Source organism: Nelumbo nucifera, chromosome 1, assembly GCF_055504915.1.
Source record: "Nelumbo nucifera cultivar China Antique chromosome 1, China Antique-T2T, whole genome shotgun sequence".
Lineage (NCBI taxonomy): Eukaryota > Viridiplantae > Streptophyta > Magnoliopsida > Proteales > Nelumbonaceae > Nelumbo > Nelumbo nucifera.
Window position 1 is genome coordinate 6,000,847 of NC_142649.1, and position 15,052 is coordinate 6,015,898.

Genomic DNA, 15,052 nt, shown 5'->3' on the forward strand with positions numbered 1-15,052 from the left:
AAATGGAAAAGTACAGATAGACCTAATGCAGATATCTGATTCCTACTGCAAAGCTATAAACATTCAGAAGATTCAAAAACCACACTTTATCTATCCATACTCACCCATGAATTGGCATCAATTCTGAGCTGGCACCTACCCTAAATGTACTTTAAACCTATATATTCTGACTTGGGGTTATCAGTCATTCTCCCTATATTAAATAATTTATATATATTAGGTGTATATATATACACACATGGTTATAATAAATTTACTATATATTCGGGACAATCTGAAAACCGATAAGTTTGATCCAGGGTCTAAAATTACAGACCCTACTGGATCTGTTCGATTTCAATTCCTTGATATTTATTGTCGGATTGGTTCTGGTTCCCACCATGCTTTACAAAAAAAAAATGATTTTAAATTTCAAATAATAAGCCTTAAAAGTGTTGGATGCCAAGCTATTTGATTTAAATTGCCCCCACGCAGGACCGAACTACGGACCTTCAGTTTACAAGACTGACGCTCTACCACTGAGTTATAGGGGCTGTACATAACTAACATCTAAACCGATTCTTTAGAACTGATTTTAGTGTAAGATACCTTACACGTGCAAGTTCATGATGATTATGTTTTGTATTTTAACGATCAATTCATCGTCGATACAAAAACAATAAAAAAAAACGTAAAATCACTCATTAATCTATACTATAAATAAAAGAGCAAATAGTTCTATTTTCTGGATTTTTCATTAGGCATTTTTATTTCTTATCTAAGAAATATACAACGGGCATAAAAAAAGGGCATATATGTTCTTTATTCTCACTTCAAAAACTGTCCACTTATAATTAAGAAACTGTTCACTTATAACTGTTCAAAAACTGTCCATAAATTATAAATAGTTTTATCTTAAAGATACTATTACATGCGCATGCAAGTACATTTTTATTAGTAACAATAAATTTTAAAATACCTATTGGTGATTATTGAAACAATTAATAGGATCGGACTTGTAAGCGCTAGGGTGTCCAATAGTGATTATTGAAACCAGCCCATTTTTAATTCTTTTATTTTAATTCAAATGGTCACTTATTTGTTGGGTTTATATCAATTTTGGAGAGAGTTCAGATTGCAATCAGATATTAATATTTTATATCATTGAATAAAGGGAATATATTGAAATTAATGATTCGTTAGTAAGAAAACAGCAATCAAATAAAATAGAATATAAATTTTAAGTATATGTGATATATATATTTAAATTGAATTGAGTAGGATTATATTATATTGGACAAAAGTGGATCTATATAAAATATTCGTATTTGGGTCTTCTTAATGCGAATTAATTCAAATTCGAATTGAGATGAATGACCATTTGCATCCCTACTAAAATACCATTGTGAATGCAAGTTCTGATGTGTTTTTGTTTTCAAATTTTTATTCTTTTATTTATTCAAACTGTAATTATTTTTGGATTTGTAGAAAATTAAAAATCAAACATAGGGGTATTTAAACTCACTCACAACCAAATTAATTTCTTTTTATTAGAAAACTGAATGTAATTACATCCTATAGCAAAACTTAGGGATGTCAAGAGGTCGAATTTAGCTAGAATCAAAACTGATCCGACAAGAAATATTAAGGAATCAGAACCGAATCAGACCTGATAGGGTCTGTAGGTTCAGACCCAGAACTAAATTGATCGGTTATCTAGGCAATCAGGTCTAATCCAATGGACTCAATTATAGTAAACTTGCTGAAAATATTATATATTTAATACTTAAGACAATATATCAAGAATTGGAACCGATTTATAAGTATGATATACTAGAATTAGAACCGACCCAATTGATTTGGATCCATTGGACCGAGCCCAACCCATTGACAATGCTAGCAATATTTATACTTATATTAATGCATTGATACAAATGAAATTGCATTGTAAACAAACTGAAAGAGAGTGAAAGAAGCCCTTTTAAGCATTGGAGATCAAGAATACTCAAAGGCAAGGGAGTGAAGAAGCCCTTTGATCACTAATTGCACGGCCCTACTATGATGGCTAGATTCTGGGAAGTTACAGAGAGTTCTCGTGACAATGATGAAGACCATACAGTTTTGGACCAGAATTTCAGGATCGAGAGTCGATACTGACAAGGATTGAAGGTGGCCATTTGATAAATTGCTGTGATGGGAAAATATAGAAATAAATAAATAAATCATTTGATATCCAACCGATTGTAAGGATGATCATTTATGACCCGTCCGGCCCCATTAGTCTGGCCACAAATTTTCAGGCCCAGGCCTATTTTCACTTTGGCCCGTTTGTAAAAGAGGCTGTGAAGTGAAAAGGGAAAATCTATGATATAGAAAGAGTTTTGATCAATTAAAACTCCATACTATCCTCCATGAATTGGGAACATTTCTCCTTGCATATTATTACGTAGAGGATGAGACGTTCTCCATGTGTGGCTGCCATCAATATAGGCAGAGTTTGTGTGGGCAGGAGATCTTATGGACTCCCACGCACATACATGAGATGTCCAAGCTTTTTGTGAATAGGGGCGAGTTGTGTGGGTGTTTGGCTTATATATATATATATGTATTAAAGTAATAAAATCAGGTCAAAATCTCCCCCAGTCAGACATGTTGCTCTCCTCCATTTAGACACCTGTCTTCTAAACCATGAAATAAATTAGACATGTGTTTATTCTGATCAATTGCCTTTTCAAAATTTCAAATTTTCAAAGAAAACTTAATTTTTCGAGACAAATTCAAAAATTCTTTTGCACCCAATTCACCCCCACGTTCATGTCAGACTCTAAGTCACGTCCAGAAATCTACATTCTCATTCAATCTATCACAATCTATCAGTATCAGACTCTAAATTCACAGTCTTTGCATACGATGTTCTCCAAATCTGTAATTTCTCAGAGCTTATAAGAAGTTCACTTCATTGGAATTCTTAGTTGGATGTTTTCAACTTTAACCACTTGGGTAATTTTACATTTCATCTCACTGTATCTTACACGTATAACGTATAGAGTTTTGAGTTTGGCAAACATGTTTCTATTTTTTCTTTCATTTATTTTATCAGATTGAACTCTATCTTCTCAATCTTTGTCTCATGAATTCTAATCTCATAAAAAAATATATGTTATTTGAATTTCAAAACATTTGTTCCAACGAACTCATTAACACCCCCTGCATCGAACTGCAACCAAGAAACTTCTATGTGACCGCTAGCGGCCAGGGCATAGCAAGTAGCAATAGTCGGCCCTATAACCCTGTTAAGATTTAGCCCAAATCATTACTTGAGAAAACAGGGTCCTCTGAGAAGAAAACCAGACGTTTTTGTTTTTACTACCGGTGACCAACAGCTACTATTATAATGTATATGAGATCGCCGACCACAGGTGATCAGTTATGGGTTGCCTCCGGTGGCCGGGAAGGTCATATGAAGGTAGAATACGGCGGCTGTTTACTGTAATTGCGAATCCTTGCTTGAGAAGAAGGTAGAATCTAAGCCGTTTTTTTTTTTTTTTTTTAATACAGACGAATATCGGTTGTTCTTTTAACGTTACATGAGATCGTCGGCCATGGGCAATCGCTTATGGGTGGTCGCTGGTGGCCGGGAAGTTCATATGACCAGTGTACAGGAAGCCAGGAAGCCAGATACGAGGTGTTTTTTTTTAATACAGGCGATCATTGTCTCCAGTGGCCAGGAAGGTCATACCGTCGTTGTTGATGACGCCGCTGATGGTCGAGTTTTGCACGAACCGTTGCCTGAGAAGATAACAGTTCAATTGAGAATGCTGGGTCCCACTACTTCTTTTGTACACATTAATTAATATTAATAATAATCATTAATGATTATTCATAAATGCAAAATATTAATTTAAATAGAAGAAATAATTATTATACTTGGTTGGAAATCAATTTGCTTTACAATAATAATCACTATTAATAATAACAATAATGACAATTATAAAAATCACTAATTAAAAATAATAGTCTTCTTTAAACGATTAATTAAGTCAATATTTTAAAAGGAATAATCTTAAATAAATATTTCATTGATTACTAACTTAGTTAATAATATTATTAAATAACAAAAAAGATTAATTAATTACTAAAATAGATTAAAAATTCGTAAATGTGCTTAAACTATTACAAATTTATTAAATAATGAATTAGCTTAAAATGATTAAAAATTAATAAATGAATTATGAATGAAAATAATAAAAATTAATAAAAAAGACTAAACAATTAATACAAATGTTGGAAATCAAACTTGAGTGAATTTTCCCATACTTAGTATGGGGCTATTCACTAGCTAAATCTTTGTAATTCAATTTCTTAATTCAAATATAAATATAATTGTTAAATAAATAGTGAAACTCAAATAAAATAATATTACTGCAATAAACAAAAAAGTATAAAAACCAAATGATATATACATGTGACTTCTCCATAATAGGGCCAAACACTAGATAAATATATGGTAAGTCTTTTAAATCAAATAAAAATTTATCAAAAAATCAAATGAAAAATCTAACCTAAAATTTTAATATAATTGATTTAAAAATAAAAAATAAAAAATAGATCATATTAATAACCCCGTACTTAGTACGGGGGGTCATGCCTAGTTTGGTTAAAAACCAAATTGAAAACACTGAAATTTTCGAATCCGTAATTGTAAAAGGAAACCTAACTGAAACCAAATTTTTGAAAAACCAAAATAATCCAAACCAACACCAAACTGAAATTTGGTTAATTCAGTTTTCTGATTAAACAAATTTCTAAATCTGAAAACTAAATCAAAATCAAAACTCTTAATATCCAAGAAGGTGTTGGACAACATGGTTGGCTTTGTTTTTGAAGCAGTTGATTTTGCTTTTAAAAACAAAACCAACCCATATTCTTGAATACCTCCCAAATAACTAAAACTGAAATCAAAACTAAAATTTTTGATTTGGTTTTTCACTTTTAACTAAATAATGATTATCCTTAATTGCAACCAGATTAATTTGGAAATAATATAAATACATACAAAATACAAAATTTTGCACTCTACGTATTTATATTTATACTCTTTCCTAAGTCTTAACTGGGCCTAAATTCAGTTTGAAAGGAGTATAAATACAAATCTATTTTGTATGCATTTGCAATCTACATATTTGTATTTATAGTATTTCCAAATTGAGCCTAAAAAACAACCCAATTCCCAAGCGCGGAGATGAGATAAGTGAAACATCAATTGAGATTGTGAAATTGGGGCCATCACTCCCCTCCGCACCTGCACCCCTTAGCTCCGCCCCTCCAATTCCTGAAATTGCAACTCAGGCATAACTGTATAACAGTTATAAGGAAAAGATTCATTTTTATTCCTCCATGGTGATGGCGATGTGAACACGTACCTCATGCACAACCATGATAAAGAGTTTATGTTCAAATAGTTATTATTTTAAACAAATCTTGGACATGCTAATTATTTTTGTAACTAGTTACTGTTTTTTTTTTGTTTTATTTTTCCTTGACGAATTCCGTGCATCGTCCAAATCCTCATTAATATTTATTCATAAGCTATATTGGATTTGGCCCAAATTGACTCAAATTGAGATATCCTGCCCAAATTGCAGCCCTAGTGATAGAACCGGTGTGTGGTGATAATGTCTAATACTAGTTAGCACAGAATGGGGGAATTATTATGTGGTGGAGAAACCCACTTAGTCAATGATAGACAATGAAAGATATGGAGTATCAAACAGTGTTTTTGGTGGTAGGATGTGGGCAGAATGATGAGGCCCCCCAAGGGCGCATGTAATGTTCATTACAACAATGTGAGTGGGGGAATGACTTTTACGAGTGGGTTTTGATTGTTTAAAACTTTTCCCATGCCATGCTTTTCCGGTATCGTAGATTTTTTTTTTAGATTTTGATTATGATATTAAAAAAGCATATTATTTGAAAATTTATGGGTGGGTTTTGATTGGTAAAAACTTTTTTGATATCATGTCTTTTTGGTATCATAGATTTTTTATTTCAAAAATAAATTAGAGAATGACCCCTTACCAAGCATGGAGCAACTACAATATCATTTAGTTTAAAATTTACTATTTAATTATAAAAAACAAGTTAGAAAAATTAATATGAGTCTTACATCTTTATAATTCATAATCTATTATGACCTATTTTGTTAGAAAATCACTATTAATTTATGTTGTTTTTAATATGATTTAAGAAATTAAATGAGATCTTATTTGTAAACAGTAATCCACTTTAATTTGTATTTACTATTTATTTGATAAATTTATTTTGAGTTTTTTATGTGTTTTCTTGATAAATAGTTATGTTTGTATCACTTCAAAGTGGATTGAATACGTTTGAATAAACCACTTCAAATGTAGTTATTCTATTTGAAAGTGGAACTAACCACTTTTGAGATCCTCTTTTCTAAAAAATTGGATTGAATGTATTTGAATAAGCCACTTCTAAGATAGTTATTCTATTTGAAAGTAGAATTAACCACTTTTGACATCCTCTTTTCTAAAAATTTGGAATTCCGCATGTCTGAATGAGAATGGATTGAATAAACCACTTCTAAGATAGTTATTCTATTTGAAAGTAGAATTAACCACTTTTGACATTCTTTTTTCTAAGAAATTGGAATTCTGCATGTCTGAATGGAATGGATTGACCACTTCTAAGATAGTTATTGTATTTGAAAGTAGAATTAACCACTTTTGACATCCTCTTTTCTAAAAAATTGGAATTCCGCATGTCTGCATGAGAATGGATTGAATGTATTTGAATAAACCACTTCCAAGATAGTTATTCTATTTGAAAGTAGAATTAACCACTTTTGACATCCTCTTTTCTAAGAAATTGGAATTCTGGATGTCTGATTGAATATATTTGAATAAACCACTTCTAAGATAGTTATTGTATTTGAAAGTAGAATTAACCACTTTTGACATCCTCTTTTATAAAATATTGGAATGCCATATGTCTGAATGGGAGGAATTATTGCATGACCACATTCCTTTATTTATTTTAGGCCATGTTGCAAAACATTTATTTTAAGCCAACAACCTATGCTGTTGAGAGCGTTTTTAGGCTGGACACATTCATCAATTCATGCCCATAAATTGATGCCCATGCCTATGATTATGATTAAAAAGAAATAAGGAACAACTACTATTTTACCCCACTCTATAGTAATGTGGCATTCCCAAAAATGTTCTCAACAGTAGAGGCTGTTGGCCCCAACAATCGAAGTTTTCTGGGTTGTTAAGAATTTTTACAAAATTCCTTTACGCTTTTACTTTTCTGCAGTGTAATTTTATTTGAACTATGAATGTTTTATTGGAAGAATTAATACACAAGTGTTTGGGAGTGCAAATGAAAAAATTGTAAGTATTGGTTCACTTTTTTTTTTTTTATTTCAAGTTTTATTTTACTTCATCTTCACGGTAAATAAACAAAACACTGTTGCCTAATTTAATTTTTTACTAGTAGTTTACTGCAAAACCAAAATGGATATTGTCCAATTTAATGTAGACTGCTATTGGGTAATGGCTGATTTGGCTGAATTGAATAACTTGTTGCTTTTATATACATAAAATAATTATACAAAAACTATATTCAATTTGAGCGACTAAGGAGCCCAGGACCTAGCTACTTAATGACTCATTGACTGAAAGATAGAGTGATAAGCCATTAAGTTAGGCCTGTCAATGGGTTGGGTATGCATTGGGTCTAGGTAAACCAATTCCTAATTCATTATTAATTGGGACAAAATCACAGATTTAGAATTATCCTGGTTAATAGTTGGGACCCGATTATACTAAAAGTTATATTTGTTTATTTAAATAAGAACTTAAAATTAAAATTTTTATAACATAATCTTAATAAAAAGTTAGAAGAATATTAAATTATTTGTGTTAATAAATTAAACATTTTTAACTAATATTAGTATTATCTTATTTATTATTTATCAAATTTATCAATTTAAACATAAAATATGATAAAAATTATAAGAAAATTAAAAAAAAATATATATTATATGTATTTAATAAATAACCTATTCCAGGTTTGACTTGCTTTAGGACAGGAAAGAACTAGAACCAACCCAATAATTAACCAAGACAAAATTATGGAACCAAAACCGTTATAATTGGTTTGGTCAGTTTGGGTCCATCGAATAGACCTGACCCGTTGAAAACCCTACATTAAGTTCAATTATTTCACCTCCAATAGGCCTATGGCCATATCCAGTAAATGATTTGGGTTGTGTTTGGTATCATGGCATTGCATTTGTACTTGATAAAAGCATATATTGGGGAGAAAAAAAAGTAAGGGCATAAGGTGCAATATAAAATCTGTTAATGAAATTGTATTTTGCTCATCATAGAGCATGCCTTACACCAATCTCACAATACATCACAGACGTGCATTGGGAACATCTTCCCAAGAATGAAACAGCAAGTATAGGAGATATTCTTAATGGGCATAATGAAAGCGCTGTGAAGTTGGTGTCAGGTGCACCCTGTGAGGGGCAAACCCAAATTTCTGTTTGTTATAAGTGCCACATAAGAGAAAATGCCCACACAACACCACACCCCCTTACCCTTAGATGCTGAGTAGGAAATGTCTAAATGACATGATACAAAGAAGACAATACCTAGGGAAATCTACAAAAAGGAGAAAGTTAAACTGCCACACCTTCAACGTAGTGCCATGCAATGTCCTCGTGTGTCCTTCACTAGCCAGCCAATCCGCAACTTGGTTTCCTTTACGATGCATACGAGTGTAGGCAAAATGACAATCCACTCCAGCCACCATCTTCTTGCATTCATCAAGCATTACCTGGCATCTCCATGGGCGTAGGCGATATCACAATTCACTCCAGCCACTATCTTCTTGCATTCATCGAGCCTTGCTTGGCATCTCTTTGTTGCTTTACCAAAAACGTTTTAGAGCTTCAATAATCGTCCTTGAGTCTTCTTCAATGATGAGTTGATGACCTTCTTAGGATATAGAATGTTGATAGAGTCTCGAGTGTTCCCTCTCATTTCAGCTGTTTTTATAGATGCTATCCCTATGGAGCCTGCTTTAAAAATAAGAGTTTCACCTAGATGGTTTCTCGTGATGCATCTAAAATTGTTAGCTTTCATTAAAGCATCAAAGTTGAACTTTATTACATATTCCCTAGGGGTATCCATTTAATTCATATCTATATCTATATATTAAATTGCAATTTGTTGAGCTGACATATTCTTGAAATGTTATTCGCCAATGTAGTATAAGGCTCGAGTAAAAAACTGTTAAGTTCGAGCTTGGCTCGGCTCGAGTTCGATTTGAGAAAAAATATTTTATAAAAATAAAAAATTATATATAATATTTTTATTTGATATTTAAAAAATTAAGGACTATAATAATTAAGAATTATAATATTTTTATTATATATATTATTTTCTAAGAATTATATCTAAATTTTTCTAAAAATTATAATATTTTTATTTGGCTCGGTTTCAAGCTATTCTAAGTTTCAAACTCCTCCAAGTTGCAAACGTTTCAGCATTTCAGATTTTCATCCAACTTTCCAAATATCAGATAGGAGGTCAAATCTCATTTTTTATGTGAACAGATGCATAAACTATTGAAAAACGAAAAAAAAATTGGCCAAAAAAATTGACCGGGCCAATGCAAGACACGTTTTACTGCGTGGGCGAAGAAGACGATCAAAATGGGTCTGCTATGGCCTGTTTTCGATTAACCTGAATGTGAAAGTGGGCCTATGTGACCCAGCCTGTGTACAGTACGGGTCTATTATGATATGATCAGTGTAAATCTCATATAAATATAAGTTTTGATTGTTTCATTGTTGAGTGACAAAATTTATGCGTCCCACGGATCCCGACTAGTAAATTTTTGATTTCTGAACTTTTGCTAGGCCCATCATTTGATAAAACGGAAAATAAGGGGCCACACAACGGGGGGTAGGGTAGCACAAGATACGAAACTTAAGACTCTAGGAACACTAGCTAGAGATACAATATTAAAATGAGCATCATTACCATGTTCCTTTCTCTAAAAATGTGCCGATACTCCATTGAAGCCTCCATTCTCCCATGCAGATGCAGTGACCATCATTCCATCTCAGTTAAATACCAATTACCCACCTAGCTAGCTGTTCTATACACCAGAGAAAATAACAAGGCTGAAAGCTTATTGTCAACCAAAATCGAAAGGCCAACTACATTGTAAAAGTGGGCTTGGTTGAATTTCCAAGGTATTGGTTAATTAATTTGCTTATCACAACAATTTTGGATGTACCAAATGATTGTTAAATAGTACTCTTCTTAGTGATTTGTTTTGAGTGGTAATCATTTGTGGATGCCATGAAAATTTGAGCATGTTTCTTTTACTTTCCAGTAAAGAATGGAAAGATATTAATACAGCAAACCGGCCGGGTGTTTCATCATTAATGATGCAGCTGTGGGGGGTTCACAATTCGGATATGGGATTCTATGTGATATTATTGGTCAATGTTTTTGTACCGTCGTTGATTCTAACACCTTTCAGTTCGGGAATTGTTCAGGCAATTGGTTTCTTTTTACCTCAAATTCAATTTTTGACCAAAAATTTTTGAATTAATTAAGAATAATTGAACCTTTGATTTATTCAACAGTTTTTGACAGGTTTTTTTTTTTTATTTTAATTAATTTTTCTCAGAATAGACTATCCGTTAAAACTGGATGATTGAACTATCAACCCAGAAACTAATGACCAGAATGATTCCGATTTTAGATTGATTTTTCACGCTAACATATCTTTTTTGAAATTACACTTGCTTTGATAAACTTTATTAAAACTGTTGTTTGAAACACTCAGAATCATTTCTTCATTGAATTTTCTAGTATCTTTGCTGTAGTCATATATCATGCAGTTGTCATCGGCATTCCATATGCTGGAACAAACTCTCATCCCTTGTAGGTAAGTGATCCGGTCCCCTGATCATTCTCATAGTTGCGGAAAGCTTTGATTGATAGCCCATCATTCATCAACAAACCACCTGATATCAGACACTTCAACCCTTCCTTTTAATTGCTTTTTTACTTATCTCCATAGAAATGACTAAGCCCATCTCCTAATAGTTTCCTGTAAGCCTGAGGCTTACTGAGTTGACTCGGAGTCTTTTTATCATGATTGAAATGACTCTTCCATTATATTACTGGCACATCATACTATTATTAACTTGGACAAGTTATTGTCTTTCTCCCTATATGCACCTACATTTGTTGAGTTGTAAAATAAAGAAATAACCAAATATTCCAATGCATTCAGACTGTAAATCAATTCAACAAAGCCTTAACCTAATAATGTGGTTTTGGATTAAGAATACATGGTTTTTGAATCGCTGTAGACTCGGATGGTTGGACCGTTTGGCCTGGGAATCATCTAAGCAATTGGTTCCATTTTATTTTAAATTTGGTTCTTGACCAGAAACTATTGAATTGGTCAATGATTCATTTGACTCGGGCAGTCAAACCGTCAACTTATTTGACTCGTTCAATGGTTTTGGCAGTTTTTTTTTTTATTTTAATTATTTTTCTTAATTTTTTTTGTCAAAATGAGTTGTCCGTTCAAATCAGATAGTCAAACCGTCAACCCAAAAACCGATGACCAGAATAGTTCCAGTTCCGAATCATTTTTTAAAACATTGAAAAAAAAACTATTTGGAATTTGGAGTGTGCTATAAGAATTTTCTTATGCCATTTTTTTTACCTCTTCAATGGCCATATTCACAATTAAATTGAGTTATCAGGTGTTGTCTCTCACTAGATCAACTCGATAAGTATTTTCTTATGCCATTTTTTTTTACCTCTTCAATGGTTGGGCGGATTGGGCTGGGTTAATGGTCAGCCCAGGCCCAGTCCTAAAATTTGGGCTTAAGGCCCGAGCCCGAGCCCGAGCCCAGCCTGCCCTGTAATTTGATGTATTCGGGCCCGGACTGGGTTCGGGTTGGTCAATGAACCCACTCTAAAATTATACATATATAAATATATTTATAAAAATATATATACAAATATTTATGTATATATGTAAATATATATGCAAAATATCTATACAAATGTTATATATACAAATATGTATGTATATATGTAAATATGTATACAACATATATATATATATATATATATATATATATGTATATAATTGGGCCGGGCTCGGGCCAAGTTCGAACTACCTAAAGGCAAGGCCCAAGCCCGACTCAAAAAATAAAAAAGCCCTTCTTGAACCCGAACCCAACCTAAGGACCAAAAATCTAAGCCCAGCCCGTATAAAATTCCAGATTGGGCCGATTCAGACTCGGACTGAACCCGCCCAAATTGAACCCCTACTCGCAATCACCCACCGGCAACACACACAGATGTATCTACATGCTTATCAACTTGCGACATGATCAATTCCTTCTTGACTTGGGGGTTACTTGAATCCGATCCAATTTGGCATGGGCTATCCGAATGCAATAAAGTCGAATCAGATTCAAATTCAAATTGGATGATCAGGTCTACTTTTCACCCCCAGATTATCCAACTACCCTTTATGTCCAAATTATCAAAATATTCTCTAAATTAAATTACCAAATTACCCCTAAAATCAAATGACCCCTAAACACCGAATTTCCAAAATGTTCCTTAAATCCCAAATTACCATAATTCTCCCCAAATCCCAAATCACCAATCATCCTCAAACCTCAAATTGTCGTAATGTCCATCTTACAAACTTTTACCAAATTACCCAACGGCCAACACCTCTTTGGGAAAGGGAGACGGAGGGAGAGCTAAAGACAAGAAAAGTGAGAAGGGGATCTCGAGCTGAGGAAAGAGGGGAGAAGACGAGAGAAGAGATGCGTGGGGAAATGCTAGAACGAAAGGGGAGGTTGAATACGAGAGAGGTGGAGGAGGAGTTACCGGAGTTGCGAGAGATACCCTGCAATTACTCCATTAATATTCATCTACTCTTTTTTATTTTTATTTTTTCTTTTTATTTTATTATCTTTCCCCTCTTCAAAAATCTAATAAATCAAAAGAAATTTACTTAGGAGTGATCATTTCAATCTAACATGGGCCCGAGCCCGAGCTCACATCAAGCCCATGAAAGTCAAGGCCAAGCTTGGGCCTAATATTTCAAGGCTAGTGCATGCTCAACCCAATCCAATGTGGGCATAATCCAAGTTATACTTGGGAAAAGCATATAGCATTCTCGCATTGTTTTGGAGAAGGGTTGTAGGTGGAGAATTGGGAATGGGCAGCATATCCATGTGTGGGATGATCCATGGCTTAAGGAGATGGGCAATTTCAAGGTTGATTTGCCTAGAGTTGAGGGGCTTGAAGATATTGTGGTTTCGGACCTATGGATTCCAAGCCACAGGGAATGGGATGTCGAAATGATTCATGAGCTTTTTGGCTCAAGGGATGCTAGTGCAATTTTGAATATTCCCTTGTCTTATGCTAGCCAAGAGGACCGACTAATTTGGCATTTTCTTACCAAATGAGGTATATTCAGTAAAGTCAGGATATAGGGTTGCAAGTGATCATAATACCACTATCTCTCAAGCTGTTATTCGGGTGGATGGGATAAGCTGTGGAAGCTTCCTATTCCACCTAAGGTGAAGAGCTTTGTCTGGCGGGTTTGTAGGGAGTGTTTGCCCTGTAAAGACCAGCTTGCTAGGCATGGCATCCAATTAGATACTTCCTGTCATCTCTGTAATACTAACGTTGAAAGTCTGAGCCATGTCTTGTTATCATGTCCGTATGCTCAAGCTTGTTGGTCTAAGGCTGGCATCAACGTAAATGTGTTGAATCATGCCTCTTTTGCTGATTGTCTTCTTGAGTTTTTAGCAGAAACTGATTATGACAAGTCTGGACGTGCTTGCATAGTTTTGTGGAGCATCTGGTCTCAACATAACTCCAAGTTGTGGAGAAATAATTTTAAGCTGCTTGATCATGCTGTTACTGGGAGTTTGCAGCTTCTCCATGACTGGAAGCAAGCTCAAATATAGAAGCGGTTGGACATGGTTATTAATCTTAACCACCAAGGTGACGGTAATTGGCGAGCTCCCTCTCTTGGTTCCTTCAAGTGTAATGTTGGTGCTGCCTCTTTCACGAGCAGTAACCTCACTAGGTTTGGGATAGTTATACGTGATGAGCTTGGTGCTTTCGTGAAAGGTTACACGTCCATAGTTCCTGTTCTATTCGTTTCGAAAGAAGGGGAAGTAATGGCCCTTATAGCAACAATTAAATGGGTGACCAGCATGGATATCCAGAATGTGGTATTTGAAACTGATGCCCTAATAGTATGGAAAGCCCTTCGTGCTCCAGCTTCGGACCTATCCGAATTTGGCTCCCTCGTTCATGAGTGTTCCTCGTTATTACAGCAAGGTGTAAACTTCTCGGTGGCTTGTGTTAAAAGGCAAGCTAACACCGTGGCCCACAGCTTAGCTAGGGCTTCTTGTCGTTTCGCTAATCCTTGTATCTGGCATGAGCCTCCAGCGTTTGTGGAGGAATTGCTTATTTGTGATATTTCTGGTTGATTAATGCATTGCAGTTTATTTTCAAAAGAAAAAAAAAATCATAAATGGTTAAATCACCTAAAAATAATGAGAGAGAGAATTCTAAGACATAGTCCCATCCCTTCCATCATTAACCTACTTTAGTATTATTTCTATAGGTTTCTTCTATTATCAGTCTATTGTATCCCAAGGAGAGAGAATTTTACTCTCATCCAAATTCCATTTATTTGTTTCATATTCAAATTCTACTTAATTGGTTAATTTTCAAAAATATATATAATTTGAAATCTAATCACTAGAATTAATAAAAAATGCTAAACTTAATAAAAAGTATTAAAATTTAGTAACTTTGTATCTAACAACTATTAAAAAATTCATATTTTGTAAATTTAAAATTAAAATACATTTGAATTCTAGTTACAAGTAACTAATATTAATATGATAATTAAAATTAATAATAAAAAGTAAAAAAGTATTAAAAGAAAA

At 33.6% G+C, this 15,052-nt stretch overlaps 1 protein-coding gene and 1 non-coding gene across 2 annotated transcripts; one reads left to right on the forward strand and one right to left on the reverse strand.

The window, feature by feature from the left end:
* Window positions 1-461: 461 nt before the first annotated feature.
* On the reverse strand, window positions 462-533 carry TRNAT-UGU (transfer RNA threonine (anticodon UGU)). The gene has a single exon. It is a non-coding gene; the product is annotated as a tRNA-Thr (tRNA).
* A 13,535-nt stretch (window positions 534-14,068) lies between these two features.
* On the forward strand, window positions 14,069-14,587 carry LOC148802861 (uncharacterized). Its single transcript, XM_088896514.1, has one exon. It carries the CDS (start codon window positions 14,069-14,071, stop codon window positions 14,585-14,587), a length of 519 nt encoding a protein of 172 aa, XP_088752640.1.
* The last annotated feature ends 465 nt before the right edge of the window (window positions 14,588-15,052 follow it).

What these genes read in the sequence shown, in the direction of transcription:
- LOC148802861 (XM_088896514.1), top strand. Translation starts at nt 14,069, where the DNA reads ATGGTTATTAATCTTAACCACCAAGGTGACGGTAATTGGCGAGCTCCC.